General features: G+C 44.2%; 1 protein-coding gene across 2 annotated transcripts in view; it reads left to right on the top strand.

The window, feature by feature from the left end:
* The first annotated feature begins 10831 nt into the window (after positions 1-10831).
* The window catches only part of USP7 (ubiquitin specific peptidase 7), a 105540-nt gene continuing 88537 nt past the window's right edge, over positions 10832-27834 (top strand). For both annotated transcript variants that reach the window (XM_070955391.1, XM_070955390.1), the window contains exon 1: positions 10832-11406. In XM_070955391.1, the coding sequence (XP_070811492.1) occupies positions 11292-11406 (115 nt within the window). In that variant the 5' untranslated portion in view covers positions 10832-11291. The remainder of the gene's footprint in view (positions 11407-27834) is intronic.

Raw genomic sequence — 27834 nt, 5'->3', positions numbered from 1 at the left:
AACGCCTGGGTAATTCCAGACATTTGATACACAGCTGGAATATTGGACTGGACTCAATAGAATTAAATGTCCTGGATAGATAGATCAGAAAAATTAGGATAGTGAATCATCCCAAAGGTGCTTGTTTTTTCAAAGGCAACTGTACTTATTTGATTTTTTTTCCTTTGAAAATGTTTTGCTTGTCACCCAAGAAGCTTCTTCGGTTCTAACTAAAGATTGAGATTCTTTGCAGTCATCCTGTTCAATGACTCTGAAAGTCGCTGAGTTCACTTGAGGGAGGGGGGAGTTATCTGTGTCCTCAGGGTCACCTGAGTGGTGCAAATGGGGGTGGAGCCTTCTTGCAACTGCTGAAAGGACTGTGTTGTAGACTGGAGATAGATGATGTCGTATCCCTCCTCCTCTGTTGAGGGGTGGGGCTGCTCAATTTTAATATAGACGGCAGTAGTGGGTTTCAAAACCCATCGATATCGGTTTGCTCGAGGGCACGTGTGCGCTCGCGTGACGCTTCTGCGCATGCACAGAAGCATCCGGGCAGGTGGGTGGAGCCTCCCACCACCGCTAGGGGCGAATCCACCACTGATAGACAGCCCCTTTGACTCCTCTTTCAAACCAGTGGTCCTCTCTGTCTAGACTGGTCTCCAACCAGTGGTGAAATCCAAATTTTTTTACTACCGGTTCTGTGGTCGTCGCTTGGTGGGTGTGGCAGGAGAAGGATACAGCAAAATCTCCATTCCCACCCCACTCTGGGGCCAGCCAGAGGTTGTATTTGCCGGTTCTCCGAACTACTCAAAATTTCCGCTACCGGTTCTCCAGAACCTGTCAGAACCTGCTGGATTTCACCCCTGACTCCAACTTTGGTAACTTTAAGACTTCAAGTCCACAAGTCTTAAAGTTGCCAAGTTTGGAGACCCCTGGTCTAGAATGTGAACCTTGTGAAGGCCTGCCCTAAAAACCTAAACCCCCAAATGAACACAAGTGAACAATGAAAATACAATGAAAATTTGGGAGATAAGGATTTATTTCAACCTAAAAAGTTCTTCACACCACCCCTGGACTCTGCCTCTATTTCCCCAAGGGAGATACACCTCACAGTTTGGGAAACCCTCTCTATGGGTTTCATCCATTAAATAGAGAGGCCATGGTCACATCCTAACACCGTTTGCCTAGTTTTAATTGAGTGCTTTATAAGCTGTGGTTTAGGAATGAGTGTGAGATTTTAAATCCAGAGAGTTCTAGGTTATTGATCACCAGTACAGGGATACAGCAGATGGAAGGAGGACATAGCAGGTTAGGAAGAGCTGCATGCAAAACCCAGTTTAAGCAACTGCAGGAAAGGCAGAACAATCCTCTTTTCTGGAAGTCTCTGGAGATATTTTATTGATCAAGACCTATTTGGTCCCAACTAGCTATTGTACCTCCAAGGCTGTGGAGTGGGTTAAATCCAGGGATGAAATCCAGCAGGTTCTGACAGGTTCTGGAGAACCAGTAGCGAAAATTTTGAGTAGTTCGGAGAACTGGCAAATACCACCTCTGGCTGCCCCCCGAGTGAGGTGGGAATTTGCACTGCCACGCCCACCAAACCACACCACGCCCACCAAGCCATGCCCTCAGAACCGGTAGTAAAAAAAATCTGGATTTCACCACTGGTTAAATCTATAAATATATATCTTGGTTAACAGCAACATCTTGTGCAAACACCGAGTAGACAGTTCAGAAGGAGCCCTACTCCGAGTTTGCAAAGCACAGCTGCCGATGCTTTAGATGTGCATTCGATGTGCAGCTTAGTGGTACAAAAACATGGGCCGATTTTAGGGGGTGTGATGACAGGGTGGTTAAACCTGAAGGATTCCATCCCCATTAGAACATTGGCTGCTAGAATGAATTCAGCGCTTGGGGCTTTTTAAAGAACACAATGCTGAGGAGACATGGCACGATCATGGCCAAATCCCAGGTTTTCTGGGTTTGGTAAAGGGAAGAGGTGAGTTTCAGAATGGGACAACTTACCGCTGCCAACTCACTGCAGACAATTCACCATGGCCAACCTGCCATGGGACACCTTGACGCAGGACAATTCAATAATTCAATTTAATTATTTAAAACAATTTCATTAAAATAACTTAATTTTTGTCATTTCATTTTGTCCCTCCTTTTTTTAAATGATTCTATTCTACCGTTTCTTCGATGTTAGTGCAACTCTTTTTTTTTTTAATTATTATTTTATTTGTTTTAAAAGTAAAACAATGGACATTGCTCAAAGTCTCTGGTTTCTAACATTTACGTAAAACTCAAGTTAATAAGTAATCTATTCCTTGCTCTATATCCTAATTTACATATTTCCTACTTCATTATATATCTAGTATACAGTATTTTACTTCCTGACCAACTATGCATGTATTTAATAAACCAATATTACATTCACAAGTTCAATATACACTAATATATTAATATACATTGATATATACATTTCCAGACATTCATTATCCCTTGTTATTGGCATTTTTCCTCTTATCTAACTAATTATAAAATTTATTCCAGACTTCATAATATGTTGATTCACTTTTGTTTTTGAGTTCTAAAGTAAGTCTATCCATCTCTGCACAGCTGTAAATTTTGTGTATTACTTCTTCTTCTGGGGGTCCACTTCCATTTTTGAGCAAATGCTAGTGCAATATTAAATAGGAGTGTAACTCTTGTCCCACGGCGAATTGTCCCGTGGTGAGTTGGTAGTTGCAAGTTGGCCATGGAGAGTTGTCGTAGACCTGTGATGGAGAACCTATGGCACGCGTGCCAGAGGTGGTACTCAGAGCCCTCTCTGTGGGCACGCATGCCAGCACCATCACGGCTCTTCCGGGCTCTTCCGAGTTCTGTCGCACACATGCGCGCCGGCCAGCTGTTCCATCGCGCATGTGCACCGGCCAGCTGCTCTCTTCTGGCATCAGCTGGCCAGCGTGCATGCACATGATGGAACCCAAAAGAGAGCAGCTATCCGGTGTGCATGTGCGATGGACCAGCTGCTGGTGTGCATGCGTGCAACGGAAACCGGAAGTGCAGCTGGCTGCCATGCACATGCACACCAGCCAGCTGCTCTCTTCCGGGTTCCGGGGTTCCGGCACTCCAGCATGCACATACACAAGCACACTCCAGTTTTGGCACTCGGTGCCGAAAAGGTTAACCATCACCGTCCTAGACCCAGTGAGTTTAGAGGGATTTGTCTTTTTTTAAAACAATCAGAAGTATGAGCAAGGCTCGTCTTGCATTCAGAATAGGGGCAGGGGGCAAGAGAGCCTGAGTTTTCAGCAATTAGGGAGGCAGAGGATTGAAAACGAAGGGGGGCAAACCACAATCAAATCATGATCACTCAGTTAAAGATTACAGCCATTCCTATTGGAGCTGCGGTGGCACAGTGGATAGAATGCAGTATTGCATGCTGACTCTGCCCACTGCCAGGAGTTCGATCCTGACTGGCTCAAGGTTGATTCAGCCTTCCATCCAGGGGTGAAATGCTCTCAGTTCGGACCAGATCACGCAATCCGGTAGCGATCGTGGCGGGTGGTTCGGCAATCCGATAGCGATGGCGGAGTGAAGCTCCGCCCACCCACCTGGGTGTCGTTACGTCCTGGTTTTAACTAAGAAGTAATGTGTTACCTTCTGCGCATGTGCAGAAGGTTTTGCACATGTGCAGAAGGTCTGCATGCACATGTAATGCGTGCATGCGCGTGCACTTCTGAACCGCTAAGGAAGGTAAGTAGATTTCACCCCTGCTTCCATCCTTTCCAAGATGGGAAAAATGAGGACTCAGATTGTTGGGGAGGTGATATGCTGACACTGTAAACCTGCTTAGAGAGTGCTGTAAAAGCACAGTGAAGCGGTATATACAGTGGGGCAAAAAAGTATTTAGTCAGCAACCAATTGTGCAAGTTTTCCCACTTAAAAAGGTGAGAGAGGCCTGTAATTGTCATCATAGGTAGACCTCAACTATGAGAGACAAAATGAGAAAACAAATCCAGACAATCACATTGTCTCATTTGGAAAGAATTTATTTGCAAATTATGGTGGAAAATAAGTATTTGGTCACCTACAAACAAGCAAGATTTCTGGCTCTCAAAGACCTGTAACTTCTTCTTCAAGAGGCTCCTCTGTCCTCCACTCATTACCTGTATTAATGGCACCTGTTTGAACTTGTTATCAGTATAAAAGACACCTGTCCACAACCTCAAACAGTCACACTCCAAACTCCACTATGGTGAAGACCAAAGAGCTGTCGAAGGACACCAGAAACAAAATTGTAGACCTGCATCAGGCTGGGAAGACTGAATCTGCAGTAGGCAAGCAGCTTGGTGTGAAAAAATCAACTGTGGGAGCAATAATTAGAAAATGGAAGACATACAAGACCACTGATAATCTCCCTCGATCTGGGGCTCCACGCAAGATCTCACCCCATGGGGTCAAAATGATCACAAGAACGGTGAGCAAAAATCCCAGAATCACACGGTGGGACCTAGTGAATGACCTGCAGAGAGCTGGGTCCAATGTAACAAAGGCTACCATCAGTAACACACTACACCGCCAGGGACTCAGATCCTGCAGTGCCAGACGTGTCCCCCTGCTTAAGCCAGTACATGTCCGGGCCCATCTGAAGTTTGCTAGAGAGCATTTGGATGATCCAGAAGAGGATTGGGAGAATGTCATATGGTCAGATGAAACCAAAGTAGAACTGTTTGGTAGAAACACAACTCGTCGTGTTTGGAGGAGAGAGAATGCTGAGTTGCATCCAAAGAACACCATACCTACTGTGAAGCATGGGGGTGGCAACATCATGCTTTGGGGCTGTTTCTCTGCAAAGGGAACAGGACGACTGATCTGTGTACAGGAAAGAATGAATGGGGCCATGTATCGTGAGATTTTGAGTGCAAACCTCCTTCCATCAGCAAGGGCATTGAAGATGAAATATGGCTGGGTCTTTCAGCATGACAATGATCCCAAACACACTGCCTGGGCAACGAAGGAGTGGCTTCATAAGAAGCATTTCAAGGTCCTGGAGTGGCCTAGCCAGTCTCCAGATCTCAACCCCATAGAAAACCTTTGGGGGGAGTTGAAAGTCCGTGTTGCCCAGCGACAGCCCCAAAACATCACTGCTCTAGAGGAGATCTGCATGGGGGAATGGGCCAACATACCAGCAACAGTGTGTGCCAACCTTGTGAAGACTTATAGAAAACGTTTGACCTCTGTCATTGCCAACAAAGGATATATAACAAAGTATTGAGATGAACTTTTGATATTGACCAAATACTTATTTTCCACCATAATTTGCAAATAAATTCTTTTCAGATCAGACAATGTGATTGTCTGGATTTGTTTTCTCATTTTGTCTCTCATAGTTGAGGTCTACCTATGATGACAATTACAGGCCTCTCTTATCTTTTTAAGTGGGAGAACTTGCACAATTGGTGGCTGACTAAATACTTTTTTGCCCCACTGTAAGTGCTATTAGCATTGCTATTGGAAGGAATGTGAAATGGAAGAGAGCAGCTTGGTTTTAGCTCAAAGGCATGACTTAGTTTACATTTCTAACCTTTTGCAGGAGAATCCATTCCTGGAGAATAAAGTGATACTTACTCATGTTTGGGAAGCTGATCCACACGGCTCTTTCTGCAGATGACTGGGACTTTACAAGGATACTCTCAAGTAATTATTTCTTTTTTAAAAAACAAAAAATAGCCTGTGAAAAGTAACATGTAAATTATATTAGAAAAAGAAAACTTATTATCTTTTAAATTTCAAGGATATTTCATCAGAATCCTGAGAACTGTGATTTTGTATATAACTAGACTAAGCCCCAACCTATCGAAGTTCATAATGTGGTTTTTGCTTCATGATTTGTGTGCTCGCTCACACCGTGGTTTATTAATCAGGGTTTATGATAAGACCCAGAACACCAGAGCAATGCAAGAAGTTACAAAGAGAAAAACTGATTCCAGAAAATCTACTGGCTTGTGAAATACCAGATTTTTCAGGTTTTGGGGGCGGGGGATTAACTTTATCTCTGGTTCCACCTACACTTATAACAAGCGTTGCAGAATTGACAACTATCTCACTTCGAATAATTGTTTAAGGAACAGGTGTTTAAGCAACAACTTTCAAGATGTGTGGACTTCAACTCCCAGAATTCCCTAGCCAGCATGGCCTAAACATGGCTGGCTGGGGAATTCTGGGAGTTGAAATCCACACGTCTTAAAGTTGTCCAGGTTGAGAAACACTGCTCTAGATAATATAATGGAGAGATGAAGGTTTTGGATTGTGACTAGGAAGACTGTATTTACAGTATTTATTTTTATTTGCTAGATTTATATCCCACCTTTATTCTGTACAACTTAAGGTGGCACGGACCATGTTCTCAACTCTTCGTTTGCCTCACAATAACCATCTTGAGATAGATTGGGCTGAGAGACAAAGCTGCCTTCGATCTCTGAGGGAAACTTTGACTGCATAACCTTCAATGATGAGGCTTTTGGGGGGATTTTGGGATCAATCATCAGCCCAATCAACTTCACAGGATGATTATTTTGGGATCCTATTGAATTGATACACACCCCTCTATCAACAACCGCTGCCCTCTCAGAGAAAAGAAATAAAAACAAGCACTTTAATCCGCAGATTCCCTCTTATATGTTAAATTAAGGCTAACAATACCCCCTCTTGCAGAAACAGAAAACCTCCCCTCAAATATTTGGAAGCTCATCAAGGGAGGCAATTAGAAACTCATCAATGGGGGTTCATTAGAACATAAATAACAAGAGTTGGAAGGGACCTTGGAGGTCATCTAGTCTGATCCCCTTCTCAAGTAGGAGAGTCTAGAGACCATTTCAGACAAATGGTCTGAATCTCTTCTTGAAAGCCTCCAGTGATGAAGCCCCCCACAACTCCTGAAAGGCAACTTGTTCCACTGGTTTATTGCTCTCAGTCAGAAAATTTCTCCTTATTTCCAGGTTGAATCTCTCCTGGATTAGTGTCCATCCATTGTTTCTCATCTTTCTTTTTGGTGCTTTGGATAATCATTTGCCCCCCTCTTCTTTGTGGCAGCCCCTCAAATATTGGAAGACCGTTGTCATGTCACCCCTACTCCTTCTTTTCATTAGACTAGACATACCCAGTTCCTGTAACCATTCATGTTTTAGCCTCCAGCCCTCTAATCATCTTTGTTGCTCTTCTCTGCACTTTTTTTTTCAGATTCTCAACATCTTATTTATATTGTGGTGACCAAAACTGGATAGTGTATTCCAAATGTAGTCCTACTAAGGTTTTATAAAGTGATCCTAATACTTCACGTGATCTTGATTCTATCCTTCTGTTAATGCAGCCTAGGATTGCATTAGCTCTGCCTTCCGATGAATTAATTTAACACCTGCTTTTTAATGGATTCATTTTAATTGGATTTACCTTTGGCTAAAATTTCAGTATAACCATTACTGTGAGATGATCGAGTTAAATCAGTCAGAGCTAACACACTATATAGATACCTGTGCATGTAAACTTGTGTTATTTTTAAATTGTGTTATAATACAGGTAGTTCTCAACTTACAATCATTCATTTAGTGACTTTTCAAAGTTACAACAGCACGGAAAAAGTGACTTATGACCATTTTTCAGACTTACAACCATGGCAGCATCCCTGTGGCCACATGATCAAAATTCAGACCCGTGGCAATTGGTTCATACTTATGACGGTCACCGTGTCCCGGAGTCACATGATCTCCTTTTGTGACCTTCTGACAAGCAAAGTCAACCCAGAAGCCACTTTCACTTAACAATTGTGGTCACCAACTTAACAACTGTAGTGATTTGCTTAATAATTGTAGCAAGAAAAGTCGCAAAATGGGTCAAAACTCACTTAGCAACAGAAATTTTGGGCTCAGTTGTGGCCATAGGTTGAGGACTCCCTGTAAGGCACCAGCTTGATTTATTGAAATGACCAACCAGCTCATACACCATGCTATCCAGTAAACAAATTATCTTGACTGCTTGGCCTTGTTCAGGCATGAAAACCAGCTTGGTGACTTGGCTTGGTGACTTTGGGCCAATCACTAGGAGACAAGGAGTTCTAGTTCTGCTTTAGGCATGAATGACAGTTGGGGGATTTGGGACCAGTCCCTCTCTCTCAGCCTAACCCACTTCACAGGGTTGTTGTTGTTGTTGGGAAAATATGAGGAAGGAAGAGTATTAGATATGTTCACTGCCAGAGTTGATTGTCTTTCTGCAAGTAAATAAAAAGTGGAATAAAAATCTAATAATTTTAACATAGCACGTTGTATAAATGAACCCGATCTGCTAGAGCTACTTTGCTCCTCCCCTCCCACACAATTTTATCAGCACCTTCAAATTACTTATCTTCTTGAATTTCTCCAATTACATATTTTCTTGATTCTTTCCCCCCAAAAAACTCCTCTCCTGGATCCCTGCCTCATTCCCATGGAAAAGCCCAGCAAAGTGCTGCTTTAATGCATCTCCACAATATAAGTTGTGCCAAACACAGCATCTAAGAAAAAGCATGAAGAAATTCTTGATGATCACTGCTTAAAAAAATAATACAAACTCTCTATCTTTATAAGCAGGTAATCGTTTTCTGCTGAGTAATTATTATACAGGCAAATGAAAAAATGTGCCATACAGTATTCTCAGAATAGGTAACCCCGTAGCAGTGAACAATAAATCCAGATTCCCATCTCCACATTCCCAATATTTACATAAGGGGTGCAAAAAATCCGTACCTGCTATAGATGCTAAAGAGGTGGATAAGTCAATGCTTAAATCTACATGGCTGCAGAGGCTGGAAAGGTTTGTTCTCTTATATTTGGGTTACTCAATTGTTTGCAGAGCTCAGCAATATACTGATGAATCATTTGTCAATGTAGATCAGCGAGGGCTGATTATAGTGAAATTTGGTTATTATTCACTGAAACCCTTATCTAGAACGTTTATATATGTACTGTATCCATATGTCCTGTTTTTAAAAAAATGTAATAGTTTTTCTTTCTTTGTAACTGTGCGCTAGTTTTCTTTCTCGTTGTTTCTTGTATTCAAGTAACGAGTAGCCATTTTCCACTAGAAAAAGGGGTATCAGATTTGAGCTACAAAAATTCCAGGTGATCATTAAACAGCAGTGATTAAGTTTTGGGATGTCTAATGGTAGTGCAGATTTTTGCAGCCCAATTCTGAAGAGCCAATTCTTGCTTTTTGAAAATATACCTAACTTTTTTGCTCCTTTGGCCTAAACATAGCTGGCTGGGGAATTCTGAGAGTTGAAATCCAACATCTTATATGGTGGTTGCCAAGGTTGAGAAACAATGTTCAAGAGATCCGTTTCTCCGACAATCTCGCTGGTTACATTCTCAGAACCAGCCCCTCCAAAATATATGGCACACATCTCCAGATTAAGCCAGCTTTATGGGTGTGTTGCGAACAGTCTGTGTGTACTGTATTTGCGTACACACACATGCGAAGCGGTAACAGATTTTAAACTAGATTTGGGTGGGAAAACAATCGAAGAGTAATTGGTGGGGTGCAAAGGACAGTTTAAACCTGATCCAGGATGACTCGACAGGGAAATTAATTTGCTTTCTCTTTGTAACCCAGCAATTTATTTTATGTTGGCACTGTGTTTTGCATTACATAAATTAGTGGAGGAGTTATCACGCCAATGCCCCCCACAAAAACTGCAAGAGGGAATTGAAAGAGGCCCAGTGAACCAATGATAGTGGTACAGGTAGCCTAAGACTTACAAGAATTCATTTAGTGACGGTTCAAAGTTACAACGGCACTGAAAAAGTAATTTATGACCATTTTTCACACTTACAACCATTGCGGCATCCTCATGATCACATGATCAAAATTCAGATACTTTGGCAACTGGCATGCGCTTATGACAGTTGCACTGTCCTGGGGTTATCCTGTTGCGACCTTCTAACAAGCAAAGTCAATGAGGAAGCCGGATTCACTTAACAACCATGTCACTAATTTAACAAGCGCAGTGATTCACTTAGAGAACTGCGTCAAGAAAGGTCGTGAAATGAGGCAAACTCACTTAAGAAATCACTTAGCAACACAAATTTGGGGTTCCATCTTCAAGTCGAGGACTTCCTAAAAATAGTTCTATCCCGAGGACCGACCGAGAACCTAGGAAGGGGGCAGCAGACAGGGGGAGGAAATGAGAGGAACAGGGTCCCTACTCACCCACCCTCCCTTCTCTTCTCCCCCTTCTCCCCACCAAACCCCACACCATCATGCCTGCCATCCTTCTCTGTCCATCTGCGGGGGTCCCACTTGTGGGGGGGGAGCGGGGAGGAGCAAAGGGGGGTGGGCGATCCTCCCCATCGCTCGCCCTGTACCAGCCAGCCCAGTCATTCTTCCCTTTCGTGACAAACTGGGGGGGGGATGTCAGGGTACTCGGGGGGGGGAGAGACCCCCTCCTCCTTTCGCCTTTGCAGGCCCTCCTGGGGGGGAGGGCATAAATCCCCCCTCCGGACACACAGACACCAGAAGCTGCTGTGGGGAGGGGGGGGAAAAAGACCCTCGCGCAGTGGGGGGAGGCAGGGGCGCGCGCGCGCAGTGGGGGGGGGGTTTGCCAGCCCGCCTCGCCCCTGCCTCCCCTCACGGGGGCGCGCACCGCCCTCCCCCCCTCGGCTCCTCCTCCTCCTCCACGACGGCGGCGGCAGCGGCGGCGGTTGCTGTTCCCGGGGCGGCCGCGGCGCTGCTGCTGCTGCTGCTGGTGCTCCTTTCCTGGCTGCTCCCTCCGCGCCTTCTCCGCTCCCCGCTGCCCAGCGAACCCGGCCGGCCGAGAGGCAGGCAGGCAGGCAGGCAAAGCCCGGCAGGCGAGTCCGAGGCTCGGCGGAGGCCCGGGGCCTGTGAGGGCCGTCGGGCCTCTCCTTCTTTGAGTGTCGTGGCGGCGGCGTTGGCGTTGGCGCGGGCCCGGCCCGGCCCGGCTCGGCCGGGGCGCCCATGCGGATGTGACACTCGGCGTCGGCCATTTTGAGAGCGCGAGGAGGAGGAGGAGGAGGCGGAGGAGCCGCGGCCGAGCCAGGCGGGCGCGCAGAGGGCCGCTCTCCCGCCGGAGCCGGCAGCCCTCGCCGGGTGGGCCTCGGCCTCCCTCGGCCTCGCCCGCCGCCATTGGGCGCATCGCCAGCAAATACGTGCGCGTCTCCCTGCCGCCGCCGCCGCCCCTGCCCGCCGAGGAAGGCCGCGAGGAAGCCCCCGCCCCGCCGCTGCCCCCGCCGCCTGAGGGGCCCCCGGCGCCCGCCATGAACCACCACCATCACCCGCCGCCGCCCCCGCAGCAGCAGCCGCCGCCGCCGCCGCCGCCGCAGAAGCCGGGCGAGCAGCAGCTCAGCGAGCCGGAGGACATGGAGATGGAAGGTAGGCAGGCAACCCCCCCCCCTCAAAATACACCCCCGAATCGGGCTCTCGCTGCCAGCCGGGCCCTGCGCGCACCTCCACCTGCGCAGGTGAAGCGGGGCGCATCCCCCTTTCGCACCCCGCATCCCTGGCGCTGCTCCGACCTCCCTCCCTCCCTCCTTCCTTCCCCCGCTAAGCGCTTGATCGCCCTAATCTGGAGCCGCTCCAGCTCTCCAGCATCGCCCGGCCCGCAGTGCTGGGGGCTGCATCCCCCCCCTTGGTTGCGGGGGGGGGGGCTTCCGATCGCCTGGCAGGAGAAGGAGGGGACCCTCCCTGGACCCCCTTCCCAGCTGTGCTGGGTGGGGTCCGCCATTCTCCCCCCTCTTTTGCCCAGTGGCCCGATCCTCCAGAACCCACCCCCTCCCCTTCTTCGGAAGGGGAAGAGCAGCCCCTCCGCAGCAAGGACCCCCCCCCCCCACCCCCACCCCGGGGCTTGTTCCCGCTGCGCCTCCTTTCCCCCCTTCTGGCCCACGTGCGGCTTAGTTGGCGGAGGTGGGGAAGGGTCTCCGGGCACAAGAACAGCGGCCCCCGTGTGTGTGTGTGCGGCATCTGGGAAGACCTTCCCGAGCGACCCCCTTCCGGGGGGAGGCGCCTGCCGTCTCGCGCGAGGCCGAAGTTTAAAAGTTTGGCAGCGCTGGGGGGCGGAGGCTTCCCCGCTTGGCGGGCGGCGGAGGGCCCGGAGGCGTCTTCCTTGCAGGGGGAGTGGGGGTCCTGGCTGGGTGGGGAGTGGGGGGCATCGCCGCCTGCAAAGGGAAATTGGGAGGGGGGGGGTGGAGGAAGCTGCCCCTGCAGGAATGCGCGGCGCTCGGCCACCGCGGAGGCGCCGGCTAGCCAGCCGGCCGCTCGGCGTTTGCTGGGGGGTGTTTTGTTTTAAAAGCCTCCTCCGGCCCCTTCCCATTGTAGCTTGCTTGCACGCAGCCAACCACGCGAGATGCTCGCCATTTTTAATTGGGGCACGGCGGCTGCTGCCGCTGCTGCTGCACGGAGGGGTTATTTACAGAGAGCGCCCCGGCTTTCGGGGCGGGGAAGCAAGCAAGCGGGCGGAAGGAAGCAAGCAAGGCTGGCGCTGCGCTGCTCGCCCGGAGCCAGCAGGCCCCTGTCCCTGCTCAGTCATGCAGACTGGAAGGAGGGGGGGGAGGAGGGAGAGGAGGAGGAAGACTTTCTCCCCTCCCCCCAAAGAAGATGCTGCTCCTGACCTCCCAGACCAGACCTTCCCCCTTCCCCGAAGTTCTTCTGATTTCTTTCGGTGCCGCTTTCCTCTTTACAAATCGATCAGAATAAGAGACCTTGGAGGTCTTCTAGTCCAGCCCCCTGTTCAAGCAGGAGACCCTATGTGCCAATCGGGACAAATGGCAGTCCAGTCCAGTGATGGAGCACCCACCACTTCTGGAGGCAACCGGTTCTCACTGTTAGGTTCCTCCTAGCGAGTGGGATCTTAAAGCGCCCCCATTTATATAGCCCAGTGACAAGGTTGCATGCTTTAGGGGATCAGAAATCAGAAGCATCTTTTTCTAAAAAAAAAAAAAAAAGTAGGTGGTGAGGAATTTTCCGGCCTTAAAATAATAAAGAGTGTTTGGGCTACTTTGGATGCTGTGTGTAAAACACGCTTAATTTTCTGCGCATAGAAACTTAGCTCCACATGAGAAGAAGTAGGATGGATGAGGAAGTGGTCAGTCATGCAGTCCAAAGTCGCACAGTTCAGACATGCGAGATTAAGACTAAAAAGGCAAAGACTAGAATGTTACTTTGTGACAGCTGAGAAAGAGGCGCAAGTTGTGGAGTAAAACTGTGTCCTGACCTGCATGTCATGGGGCACGAACTTTATTGGTTAATCTTGTTTCCTCATTTAAGGCTTGCTTGAACCTTAGTGGGTCATTCTTATTTCCTTCCCATTTATGTAAAACTTAAGGATCACACTCCTTGACGTCCTAGTTATTATTTCAATATTTAAAGAACTGAGTACTACTTGTAAAATGAAATGAATTTAGGTATAATTCTCTCAGCTTGTTTTCCCCCAGCTTAGTTTATGGGTCTTCTATCCAAACTGTTCTCACTTATTATGTTGTCCAGTTAAACAACAGTAACAAAAATATTGTGAGGTACATTAGAGTTTTCCCTGTGTGTGTATGTTTTACTTCAGATGAATTAAAAGTTGTATTTTAAACTTTCTTAGCTGTTAATTCATATTTTTTTGTGTACTCACCATAAGCAGTTTGCTGAATCCAAAGTAACACTTTCTTAGAAGTATATGTATTTTGAGGAGATAACAAATACTTAGAAAGTCAGTTATTTCACCATCCTTGAACTGAAATAATAATAGAAAAGTAAAGTATTCTGAGATTTTGTCCAGGCTTTTCTGATTCTTTATCCCATTGCCAACTAAAACCATCTTCATCTGTTCCTAGCAGGTGATGCTTCTAGGACGTGAAATGAAAGTGGCAGGGACTCCTTACTCTTTGTTTGCATAATCCAGTATTCAGTGGTATACTGCCACTGTCCATGGAGGTTTCTGTATTGAGCTTTAATGACTCTTAATAGCCATGGATAAACCTATTTGCCAGGAATTTACCTAATCCTTTTTCAAAGCTGCCTGAGCTGGTGGATTTCATGCATGGTGATGAATTATTGCTTGTTAATATGTCCCCTGTCTCTTGAGCCAGGCAACAATAAGTTGTATATTTTGAGAAAACTTTTGGCGTATCCGCTGTCTCCATGCTGTTTATTCCTTCCCTTATTTATCCTCTTATTAGTTGCCTTATAAACCAAGAACAAGTTGGAGTTGTCGGATTTATTAACGGGATGATCACACAAATATAAATGGGATGGTTGAGCCCTAGTTAATGGAACTGGGATATATGAAAGTTGTGTTCGTGTTTTGGGTTTACTTTTTTTTTTTAACCATTTTGGGGCAGCAAATCTTTCATACAAGAAAAGAAATGAACAAATTCTTATAGTCCATATAGTAAATAAAAATTGTTTAAACTTATTTAGTAAATACTTTTCCAGCTCTCATTCTGCATAATTACAACTTCAATGGCATGTAGATGATGATGATGATGATGATAGCAATAACAATAGCACTTAGACTTATATACCGCCCCCATAGTACTGTACAGCCTTCTCTAAGCGGTTTACAGAGTCAGCATATCTGGGTCTTCATTTTACCAACCTCGGAAGGATGGAAGGCTGAGTCGAGGATAATGAAGTGGGATGATAACCATTCAGTTGTGTCTGGCTCTTGATGATTCTTTGGGCCGGGTCTCTCCACATCTTCCAGTCTTTCTCTATGCTCAGCTTTGATAGTGTCTAGCCACCGTGTTCTTTGATAGTCTGGTTTCCTTTTGCCGCTCGTCCATGCATAATTGTTTTCGCCAGTGAATTCCCCTGCATGACATGGCCAAAATAAGAGATATGTATTTTCATATCTTGTTCTTTGAAGGAACCCTAATCTGGATTCCTGGTGTGAAAGTAACAGTTCATTTATCCCACATACCATTTGGGTGCTGTTGCACTCAGCTTACTGTCAATTAAAGCCAACCATATACCCCACATTTTTATAAAGAATGATATTGATAGTCCTCGACTTACAACCACAATTGTGCTCAAAAGTTGTTAAGTGAATCATTGCAGTTTATTATGTGAATAACATGGTTGTTAAGTGAATCTGGCTTCCCATTGACTTTTCTTGTCAGAAGGTTGCAAAAAGTGATCATATGACTCCGGGGTATTGCAACCGTCATAAATGTGAGTCAGTTGCTGAGCATCTGAATCTCGATCACGTGGCCATGTGGAATGCTGCAACGGTGGTGTGAAAAAACGATCACAAGTCACTTTTTTCAGTGCTGTTGTAACTGTGATCAGTAAATGAACTGTTATAAGTCGAGGATTACTATACATGCTGCTTGTCCAAAAGGATTCAGGAATTCAGTGGAAGGAACAGATTTAAGCACAGGCAGAATGAGAAAAGTATTGAGTTACTTCAGTTATGTAAACTTTAGGTTAATTACAGTAAGAGATCAAGGGTTGCGGGGTAATTTTGTTTTGCTTTTGCCAAAGGCTTCACATTAAATTTAGATTTGAGGAGGCATTTTAAAGGTAAGAAGCGGATGAGGCAATTCCAGCAATATAGGACGGCAGGAGAAAGAGGGAGAATTGAGGAAGTAGAAAAAGTTTGCATAATTGCAAGTGGAGAAACTGGATAGGCGATAGGATAAGGCCACTGAGGATTGTGAAAGGAAAGAAGGATAAACAGGAAGGGAGTTGAAACAGATGCCTTGTAGTCTGACTGAAGGCAGGTGATGAATACATTTGGTGGAGAATTTTGGATAGAGTGTGAGATTTTTTCTTTTTAACAGTAAATAAGTTGAAAGTTGACCAGGATGTAGAGCTCTTTTTTTAGACTGAAGGAAAGATAGATTTTGCAATGTCAAAGGAGAAATGATGTGATTTGAAAACAGGAGTAGTTAATTCAGTCAGATTTGGGATTATCAGGGAGATAGGTGGGACACTGGAAGCTGTGAGCTGAGCTAGGAAGAGTGTGTGGAAAAAAGGAATGATAGCAGTTCAACAAAGTCTGGAAGACACACACAAAAATACAACTTTACTCACAATCATGATGGAGGGCAGAATATTTGTGTGTGTTGGTCATTAAGCAATGGACGGTAGTTGTAAAGTGAACACTGCACTCGTAAAGCAAGTCAGTATATTGCTATGGGCATTTGTTTTTGTTTTTTTGGGTTTTTTTTTTGTTTTGTTTTGACAAAGGCTGGAAACCAGCAAAAAACACCATAAATCAGGATCTGGTGACTGTGGAATGCTGCAGTTGGCTGTAAAATTGTAAAATCCCCAGTCTCCAAAATGCGATCATGTGATTGTGGGAAGGGGGGGGTATTTTCATCAGAATTCTGGAACAGGATGGTAAGCACCTTTTGGGGAAGGGTCTGTCACAACCTCAATTGGCTACTAAGTGACCAGTCATTAAGCAAGGGCTACTAGTCATAGATGAAAGTTTTTGCTTCAAATGTTGGGAAAAATGAACAGAGAGGCAGGAAGAGAGCAAACCTGAGAGTAAATTACAAGGATGTGTAGCAAAATGCAACTACAAAGCAGGAAAGCAATCACTGTATAGAGATTAAAGAGAAAAACTGCAGTAGGCTGTGCAAAAACACCAGTATTCTGAACTTGGACTTTGTTACAGGGGTACTAATTGTAATTGTATTAGATATAAATAGACATTCTTGTACTGGCATTCTAACCAGCATAATAAATGAAAATGCTGGCATAATTTTCCAGCAGCTACTGCTTGAAGGCTAAGTGGATATTTTCTTTTTCTTGAGTTCTGAGAATGTGACCAATACATTTTTAAAAATATTGGTCAGATGTCTATTCCAGCATTTCCGGAAGGGTGTTTTTCATTTTGCTGCCGACACTCGTGTTAACTTGTACCTTGATTAACTCATGTTAATCAAGGTACAAGTCAAATCCCTGATTGCTTCAATTTTGCCCTTAATTCCTGCTCTTTGAAGTAAACTTCAGTTTAGAAAATCCACTTATGTGCAGTGTAGCTATTTGGTTTTACCACATACATTTCCATTTCTTATACTTTGATTCTTGAAAGATAAATAACTTTGAACATGTAGCAACGGACTGATTTCTAATAAAACTTCAGATATTTTTTTTGTTTCCTTGAGTTGGTCAGAGGTAGGATTTGTCTTCATAAAAACAAAACCATTTAAATAAAAGAGTAAATTTGTTGCTGATATGAGTGGAGCAAAGCAACCCAAATTGCATAAGGTGAAAAAAAAAAGTAGTATTTTTGCATTGCTTGAACAGATCAGAGAGATGTCAGCGAGAAATAGTCTCAATTTTTTCCAGGGACTAAAATGCATGGCAATTTCTCTTGAGATGAAACTATTCACAAGACTAATTTGACTGAAATTCAGCCTTTTGAACACCTCGTAAGGATATCAGAGATACCCCTCCATCATGTAGATCAGGGGTGTCCAACCTTGGCAAGTTGAAGACTTGTAGACTTCCAAAATTGCTGGCTGGGGAATTCTAGGAGCTGACGTCCACAAGTCTTAAACTTGCCAAGGTTGGACAACCTGACACAGATGTTGATCATAGCCTTTTACTCCTGACTATTTGCACCTTGAAAATGGACCAGACAGCACACCACAAGCATTCCATTTGGTTCTTGACAAGCCATGTTATCAACCCAAGACTGAGTTGATTATTAATGTGAAAATATTTGAAAAGGGTTGGGATTTTGTTCCTATTTCTGTTTTTTATTAATTAGTGAATGAGGTACAGTACTTGGTGCAGAAGGGGAAGCTTGCTTTATTAATTTTTCAGGTGTTTGAATCTGACACCGGTCAATAAATTATCCTGTAGAATTATTTTTGCAGGTTCTGAACACGAAGTAAAACCTCAATAGGTTTTAGTTTGTCTCATAGCTCAGCAGATTTAATTGAGATTGTTGAAAGTGTCAATGTAAGGCAGGGGTGTCAAACTCAATGCCGGAGGGCCAGATCTGGCCCGCGGGGTGCTTAGATCTGGCCCATGGGGCCGCCCTGGAACTTGGGGTGCCACAGGTGCCCCCAACACAAATGATGTTGAGCTGGCCACGCCCACCCTGGCCCCCCAAGGTTAAACACAACCCTGATGTAGCCCTCAATGAAAACAAGTTTGACGCCTCTGATATAAGGGCTTTTTTCCCCCTATTTCTACTAAATCTCATTTCCCCTTCATGTTATTGTCCTCCAAATAATAATAATGGACAGTATAACCATTAAGTCAATTGCAAAAGGCAGTTTTACTTGGAATGGCTTAAATCCGTGACAATATCTTTAGTGCCATCAAACAACATCTGCCTGTCCCAGCTCCTTGGGAAAAACTCTGTAGGTGGGTAAAAATGTGAAATCTAATCAAAACATCTGTCTGACTGACCACCTATAATTGTCAATCAGAAAGACAAAAAAGTCTAGATAACGGATGTGATGGTACCTGGAGACAAAAGAAGAGATAAGGAAGAACTGGGGAAAACACAAAGAGCAGCCTATACAAATAGAATGATTGTGCCAAAAGAAAGCAAAGATAGTCTGAATAGTAATAGATGCAATCCCAAAACATCTGGAAAACCACTTGAACACCATCAACATGGATGAAATCTCTACCACTCAATTGCAAAAGGCAGTTTGACTTGGAACAATTCACATCCTACAAGGGTATCTTTTAACACTATCAAACAATAACATTTGCCTATCCCAAGTCTTGGGAAGGTTTCAATTAGTGGGTAAAAATGCCAAATCCTGTCTTAAACATCTGTGTGACGAACCATGATAAATTATTTGAAAGTTAAGAGCCCATAACTTAAGGATTTAATGTGTCTTTTCTATTTTCAGCTGTTTGCTGCTATTTCTGAACTTTTAACAAACTGGTTGATGTTAAGAGTAACTTATAGCATCATTTCGCAAAACAAAGTGTTTGGTTCAGGCATGAATAGGTTTTTTAATAAAAACATTTTTTTAATGTTTTGTGTGTTTGATCTGTGGTGGTATATTTTTTAATAAATGAACTGACTTCTTTCCTATGTTTCAAGATTGGCTTATTATATCATAGGTAACTAGCCATAGTTTGCGCACATATGAGTAGACTAAAATTCATTGAAATCGGAACTGTTGAGTCCTGAAATTGCTTCAGAAGAGCCTCTGAGCCTGAAGCTCAGGATATTTGGTAACCCTTCAAGGATATGAACCCGACCATATTGTAGCTGCAAGTAAGTTTCGTTGGGTGTCGTCATAATGTCTCATTGCTAAACCTTAGCAAACCTTGTCCTCCTTCTCAGGAGAAACCACTCCGGAGGAGAGAGAGGATGGGTGTCTCTGAATCTCTCACTTAGATAAACAGAAAATGGCTGGGCATTTTCATTAATAAGATGCTCTTGCTTGGGCATACGCAACGTTTATTTAGATTTTGTTTGTTTTGTATTAACATTTGTGCAGGTGTATATTTTGATTATTTTATTTATTTATTTTCAGATTTCTATACCGCCCTTCTCCTTTCGGATTCAGGGCGGTGAATAGCCAAAATAAAACATTTGTACACAAAAGTTAAAATAGATTTAAAATAATTAAATAAAGTTTGGCCCATAATTTAAAACAGTTCAATTAAAATCAATATCAAATTTTAAAAACCCACCATAAAATCAGGACAGCCCGGCTAACTGAAAAAAATAGGTTTTAAGGGTCCAACGGTCTGGGATCACTTGTATCTCTGGGGGTAGATTGTTCCAGAGGGTAGGTGCCACCACAGAGGTCTCTCCCCCTGGGGGTTGCCAGCCGACATTGGCCGACGGCACCCTGAGGACGCCCTCTCTGTGGGAGCGAACTGGCCGGTGGGAGGCAATTGGTGGCAGAAGGCGGTCCTGTAAGTACCCGGCCCTAAGCCATGGAGCGCTTTAAAGGTGATCACCAACACCTTGAAGCGCACCCGGAAGTCCATCGGAAGCCAATGCAGCTCGCGCAGGAGAGGAGTCACATGGGAGCGCTCCGTCGCTCCCATAATCCCCCGCGTGGCCACATTTTGCACCAGTTGGAGCCTCCGGGTGCACCCCAAGGGGAGCCCCATGTAGAGAGCGTTACAATAGTCCAGACGAGAAGTGACGAGTGCTTGAGTGACCGTGCGTAGGGAGTCCCGATCCAGAAAGGGGCGCAACTGGCGTATCAGGTGAACCTGATAGAAAGCTCCCCTGGCCACGGCCGTCATATGCTCTTCTAAAGACAGCCGTGCGTCCAGGAGGATGCCCAAGTTGCGGGCCCTTTCCGTAGGGGCCAATGATTCGCCCCCAATAACCAGCGATGGCGCCAACTGGCTATACCGGGACGCCGGCAGTCACAGCCACTCAGTCTTGGAAGGGTTGAGTCGAAGCCTGTTTCTCCCCATCCAGACCCGCACGGCCACCAGGCACTGGGACATCACTTCCAAGGCATCGTTGGGATGGTCTGGGGTGGAGATGTACAACTGAGTATCATCAGCGTACTGATGGAACTCCACCCCAAAACCACAGATGATCTCACCCAGCAGCTTCACATAAATGTTGAACAGGAGGGGCGAGAGGACCGACCCTTGTGGCACCCCACAAACAAGGCGCCTCGGGGTTGACCACTGCTCCCCTGTCAACACAGATTGCGACCGGTCGGAGAGATAGGAGAACCACCGCAAGACGGTGCCCCCCACTCCCAGTCCTTCCAACTGGCGCAACATGATACCATGTTCGATGGTATCAAAAGCCGCTGAGAGATCTAACAGGACCAGGATAGAGGAGTAACCCCTACCCCGAGCCCTCCAGAGATCATCCACCAACGCAACCAATGCTGTTTCCGTGCTGTACCCAGGTCTGAAGCTGGACTGGAGCAGATCTAAATAGCTTCATCCAGGTACCGGGGAAGCTGTCGCGCCACCACACTCTCAACAACCTTCACAATAAAACGAAGGTTGGAAACTGGACGATAGTTAGCCAAAACAGCCGGATCCAGGGAGGGCTTCTTGAGGAGGGTCCTCACAACCGCCTCTTTCAAGGCGGCCGGCAGGACACCCTCACTCAAAGAAGCGTTAATAATCCTCTGGAGCCAGTACCAACCAGAAGGGACACGGGTCCAATAAACATGTGGTCGCGTTCAGCCGTCCCAAGATCCTGTCCACATCCTCGGGAGCCACAGGATCAAACTCCTCCCAGATAACACTCTCAAGGCCTGCCTCAGTCATCTTGTCTGAACTAACCCAGCTATGACCATTGTTTGGTACAAACCTGGAAAACCTTATCATTATTGTGCCCTTTTTCTGGCTTTATCTTCTCTACATTAACTCCGTGCAGAGGAAACAGAATAGCTATTATTTTTCATAACATGTTGTGGACTTGATTAGCCCAATTACGTACTTGTATCTATGTAACCTGTGGAAGATGGAAAGCCAACAGGGTTTTCAGAGTTGTGTATGGCAACAGGCATCTCCTAAGACCAACTGCCAGTTAGTTATAAGGGCATGAGCATGTTGTGTTAAATTCCTTTCCGTTGGGGAACTATTTGAGGGAGGGGAGAGAAGTTGCCTCCATGCGGTTTCTTGGCCCACTAACTATAATCACTTCCCTGACAGAATGGAGAATGTGGATCTTGTGGGGAAATGTGTGTCTGAGGAAATGCTTCATATGAAAGAGTTTGTCCTGGGAAGAAGTGGGGCATTCCTTCAGGAGATGGAAAGCTCCCGGTAATGGGTTGTTTAATCGTTAGAAATTGTTACTTGCAACAGGTGGAGTCGGCCCGGAAATGGCCTGCATAGTGAATGCTGGGGTGGAGACTAGTTATGACTCTTGTTGCCACCGGTGACATGAGGAAATGTGAGGTCCTGCAGTCCTGTTGGTGGCTTGGAGGTTGTTGAGAGCGAGGATCTCCCGTCTCTGGAATGAAAACATCAGGTAGATGAAACTAAGGCTCTTAATGGTGGCGTAAAGGGAAAGGGTTTAAATTATTTGGGGGTGGGGGATTGGATTCATTTGTGGGCCACACAGGACCTGCGTGAAAGGGCATATAAGGACGAAGCAGGAACCTAATGGAATGGGTTCATGTTGATATTGGAGGGAGTTTCTCTCAACAGAAGAGGCAAAATTGTAAGCTTAAAAGACTGAGAATGTCAATTTTCAGCAATATCACTTTATGCTAGCATAAATGCTAAGCCTAAAAGATAGTTTTGGTACTTAGACACGTTATACTGACCCACCAAAAGATTCAGCGAAATATTTAGAAGGTGAATGAAGTCAGAAGACTGCCATAGTGGAAGGGTAATAATGGTTGTCTTCATTTATTGTTCCATATACTGGATAAATGTGTACTGGATAAATAAATAATATGTTTAGATAACTAGAATAACCCATGAAACTGAACAGGGGAGCATGAAATCTAGCACTGATGGCTTTCAAAAGTAGGTGTTACCAAATGTTAAGTGAAAAACTGCCAAGGGAAGCCCAAAACAAAAATGTTGGAAATCCTTTAACCTAATCTTCAAATGAAGGCATTGGGAACATCTTCCGGAACATCTAAAAATGATTGAAGAACATATTTTTGGAGGGTGTCTGAGTTAGATTATCTGCAGACATCTAGAATAAAGTTCTGAATTAAAAAATAATGTGGAACAATCCAATATGGCTTTTTAATGATCTGGATCTGAACCAGAAGCAAAAGATACATGTTAGATGGGAGGAAAAATAATTGAGCCGGTGTGGAAAAATAGGGATGATGGTCACCTCCTTGCTTGAGTGAGTGCTCTCCATCTATGGACTATATAATTATCCTTTTCAAATGACCTCATGTAAGTAGTACTTTATTTGATATTAAAACAATACTGCAGCGTTGTGATATTTTCAGGATATTGGACAAAGATGTAACAATTATTTTGAAGAGTTCTCGAGATGGCTTAGTTGAAATAACTTTCAGGTTATTATCCCAGGAAAATGATGCTGTGTATATAAAGTGCAGAAGAGAAACCAGTTTGACCTGTACTACTTTGAATGTCAAAGCAATGTTTGGAAGTGGCTGTCAAGGTGTGGAGGCAGGAGTCACTTGGCGATGAGCTCCAACTTGCCCCAAATCCTTGGATTGTTATAAATTCATATAGATAATAGTTAGGAAAATGCGGACGAGGACAACAAGGTTGGGAAGCCTCGTAGCTTGTCTGGCAATGCTCAAGACTTGTAGAATGGAACTAAAGGAATTAAAAGCATTGAAAGAATTTCCCAAGGCACATCTCTTCCCTCGCTGAAATTTTACTGATAGTTATATTGAGCATGCCCTCAACTGTGTTTATATTTTGACAAGAACAACAGTGGCAAGTTGTGCATAATGTTAATTTATTAGTTTTACTCTCGTTATCAAGATAGAAATCAGCGAGGTTGCCACTTCATTTGTTTATTTATTCATGGCCCTTCTGATATTTATTTGTTTAGAGACCCATCAACTCTGGATGGCTTACATGGTAAAAGACCAAAAGAAGGGAGGGAAAATCCTGAACATTTGGAAGCGATAAATAAAACAACCTAAAGAAAATAGACAGGCACTTAACTGCTGACGTTCCCCAAACCTGGAGCAAAGCCAAACTTTCAGTGACTTGTGAAAAACTCTCAGATTGGGAACCATGGGATATCTGAGAACAGGGAAGATATGCTTCATGGGTGACGCTGTGCATTTGAGGGGTCGTGGAACACACCCAGTGTCTCATCTTACTGGGAGGGCAGGCAGTATTGAAGATCAGCTGTCCCTCAACTAGCTAGGCCACGGGTGTCAAACTCACTGCGTCATGTTGCTATCATGTGATGTTTCGTGACGTTTCTCCCCACTCACGGAGCTGGGGTGGGTGTGGCCTGTGGATGATGTATCCGGCCAAGAGGCCGCCAGTTTGACACCCCTGAGCTAGGCCATTTACCATGAAGGGCTTTATAGGTGATTACCTGCACTTTGAGATGCACTCAGAAGGCAACTGGTAACCAGCATAAATCATAAAACAACAATGAAACATGGGCATACTATGATATGTAACTGTAAGCCACCCAGAGTTATCCTGTGGTAAGATGGGCAGCCAATAAACTTAAATAAATAAAATAAAATAATAAAAATAAATAAATACATAAATACATAAATAAATAAAATACATACATTTTGTTGTTGTTAGTTGCAAAGTCGTGTCCGACCCATCGCAACCCCATGGACAATGTTCCTCCAGGCCTTCCTGTCTTCTACCATCCTCTGGAGTCCATTTAAGCTCACGCCTACTGCTTCAGTGACTCCATCCAGCCACCTCGTTCTCTGTCCTCCCCTTCTTCTTTTGCCCTCAGTTGTTCCCAGCATTAGGCTCTTCTCCAGGGAGTCCTTCCTCCTCATTAGGTGGCCAAAGTATTTGAGTTTAATCTTCAGGATCTGGCCTTCTAAAGAGCAGTCAGGGTTGATCTCCTCTAGGACCGACCGGTTGGATCGCCTTGCAGTCCAAGGGGCTTGCAGGAGCCTTCTCCAGCTCCAGAGTTCAAAGGCCTCAATTCTTTGGCGCTCAGCCAACTTTCAGTCATACATTGCAACTGGGAAAACCATAGCCTTGACTATGCACACTTTTGTTGGCAGGGTGATATGTCTGCTTTTTAGTATGCTGTCTAGATTTGCCATGGCTTTCCTCCCCAGGAGCAAGCGTCTTTTAATTTCTTGGCTGCACTCCCCATCTGCGGTGATCTTGGAGCCCAGGAAAATAAAATCTTTCACTACCTCCATTTCTTCCCCATCTATTTGCCAGGAATTGAGAGGGCCGGATGCCATGATTTTAGTTTTCTTAATGTTGAGTTTCAAGCCAACTTTTGCGCTCTGCTTCTTCACCCGCATCAAGAGGCTCTTTAGTTCCTCTTCGCTTTCTGCCATTAGAGTGGTATCATCTGCATATCTGAGGTTGTTGATATTTCTCCCGGCAATCTTAATTCCAACTTTTGATTCATCTAGCCCCGCCTTTCTCATGATGTGCTCTGCAAATAAGTTAAATAGGCAGAGTGACAGTATACAGCCTTGCCGGACTCCTTTCCCAATTTTGAGCCAATCAGTGGTTCCATGTACAGTTCTCACTGTCATACTTGGCATACATGCTCGCTGCCAGATTCTGGACCGGCTGTCACTTCTGACTGATCTTCAATAACAGCCTTATGTATAGCATGTTGCACTAGTCCACTCATCAGGTGAACCAAAAATGCCACCTTTTTATAGTCCGAGGGCAACATTTGCATGGGACAAAAACTAAATTTAATTTGGACTTTATTTATACAATTAAATTAGGAGGGGTTTTCCCCCTCCTGTCGTGTGTGATTCCTGAAGACTATCTGGACAAGACGTTGCAGTTTTCTTTGGCAAGATTTTCCAGGAGTGCTTTGTCATTGCCTCCTTCCCAGGGCTGAGAGAGAGTGGCCAAGATCACCCAGCTGGCTTTGTGCCCAAGGCAAGATCAGAACTCATGGTCTCCCTGTTTCTAGCGGGATGCCTTCACCGGTTGAAGCTTGTGCTTGATGTGATTTAGACCTATTTGGTTTCAATGCCCAATCAAACCAGAATTAGCTATAACAAAATTTTGATTTGGTATAATGTGTGAGCTATGCATATTTTCTCAAACATGCATTTTACTGTGTTTGAATAGTGCAATTAATATGCATTGAAATCCTCAAATTCTAACTCGATATGCTTGCATTTATACAGAGGGCACAATCTGTCTTTTTCTTCTACTTTGATTAAAAATGGTCTGTGGGATATATTCTCAAAGGTTTTTAGATTATGCTGGAAGTGGTATGAAAAGGCTCACTTATAAACATTTATTTGCATTAATAGTCATTTACTGTGTTCAGAAAATGTATACATTTCAGAAATAAATCCGAAATATGTTGTTACTAGGTACCGTGTTTCCCCGAAAATAAGACCCTGTCTTATATTCTTTTGAACTCCAAAATAAGTGCTTGGCGTTATTTTCGGGGAGGTCTTATTTTGGGGTGCATGGAGCAAGACAGGGCTCCTCTTGCCGTCTTACCTGAGTTCCAGCTCTGTCTCCTAACCCTAACCAGAGGAAATGGCAGGGACCGGCTGTGCATGCTGTTAAATATTTTCAGGGAGGGCTTATTTTCGGAGGGGGGGCTTATTTTAGCACATGCGCTCAAAAGCCCAATTGGGTTTATTATCAGGGGATGTCTTATTTTAGGGGAAACAGGGTAGCAGGCCACGAAAGCAGGAAAGCTCTGATTTCAAGTCTTGCCTTAGCCATGAAATCCAGCTGCCCTACTTTGGGCCAGCCACTCTCTCTCAAAGGATTGCTTTTTGTGGGGAAAATAGGAAGAGAAAGATATGTTGGATATGTTCGCTGTCTTGAGTTATTTGTAAAATTAATAAAAGGCAGGAAATAAACAAACAAATAAATTTAAATGGGTTAGATTCAGAATCAATTCCCTCTGTATCCAATCATATCTGTATGTCTAAAAGAGCTTTTTAGATACTGGGATAATTTTGAAGGTTAGGCGTGGAGGGTTGAAAGTTTCAGTTTTTACTATATTACAGAGTATTGGTGACATTATTTAATCTATTTAAAACCCCAGAGGTCATAGGCAAGCTTTTAGCTATAGCTACAGAAATGTTTTAGATTTCCATAACCCACCTGTTAGGCTGCTATTGATATTGTCTACAAGGAAGCAGATAATTGTATGGCTAATAAAAAGAAAATACTTTTATAAATCGAAGTGAGGAAGTGTAGACCACAGCATTGCATTTTTGGCTAGATGGCTGGAATTGTAATTGAACAACACACTCTTGCTCACATCTATCTAAACTGCTCATTAGGTAAATTATTTTTATTCTTAGACAACTTCATTGATGAAAAATAAAAGAAGGAACTGAAACTGAAGGTCTGACCTATTTAACTTTCTTATCAAAGACCACAACATTGATAAAGACTGAGGTTTGAGATAAGACCTCTTCACCAACCATCAAGAAACTCAAACAGTGGGAGGCATTGTGTAGGGCTTGGTTAAGTCTGTGCTTTGGGCATAATATATCCAATTCAGTTTGGCCTTGGATGGTGCCCTGATTTAAATAGATTTATTAAAAAAAATAATAAGTGGAGTAAATGGATCTTCCATTCTTGTTTACCTGGAATACTGAACTCCATTTAGAGCTGCATGGGTTTCTTCCTGGAGTAATTAATACCAGCCCGTGTAGCAGGAACAAGCAAACCCAAAACATTGGAGGTAGTTTCGGTTTGCTCTTCCTGCTACGCTGGTTGATACTACTATAAGGGGAAAAAAAACGCACACAGCTCTAAAGGGAGATAGTATTCCAGGTAAACAAGAATGGAAGATCCAGTCACTCCCCTATTTTAAAAAAATGCTCTGGGTCCTGGGAGACACAAGCTGAAATTCTGAATTTCATATATAATATATGAATATAAGCCATTCTATTCCTCCATCATTACTGAAATCTATAGGAAATTCTATCAATTAAAATAATCCAGAGCTAATCTGAAAAGAGTGTACTTTCCTTTATTTATTTATTTATTTATTTATTTATTTATTTATTTATTTATTTATTTATTTATTATTTTATTTTATTATATTATATTTCTATACTGCCTTTCTCCCGTAGGACTCAAGGCGGTGTACAGTCAAGAAAAATATAGACACACAAACATCATAAAATTGCTAATTAAAATTATTACTTAGTTTGGTCAATTAAATAAAACCCAGAATTAGATCACATTTAAAAAATCATTCATATGTTCATATATTTAGCCCCGCCTGTTGGAACATCAGGGTCTTGAGGGCACGGCAGAAAGCACGGA

This window comes from Pituophis catenifer, unplaced genomic scaffold (assembly GCF_029215685.1).
Source record: "Pituophis catenifer annectens isolate HBS135680 unplaced genomic scaffold, rPitCat1.0.hap2 SCAF_16, whole genome shotgun sequence".
Classification (NCBI taxonomy): Eukaryota; Metazoa; Chordata; class Lepidosauria; order Squamata; family Colubridae; genus Pituophis; species Pituophis catenifer.
Note: the sequence above shows the minus strand (reverse complement) of the source record. Positions and strands in the feature narration are given on the sequence as shown.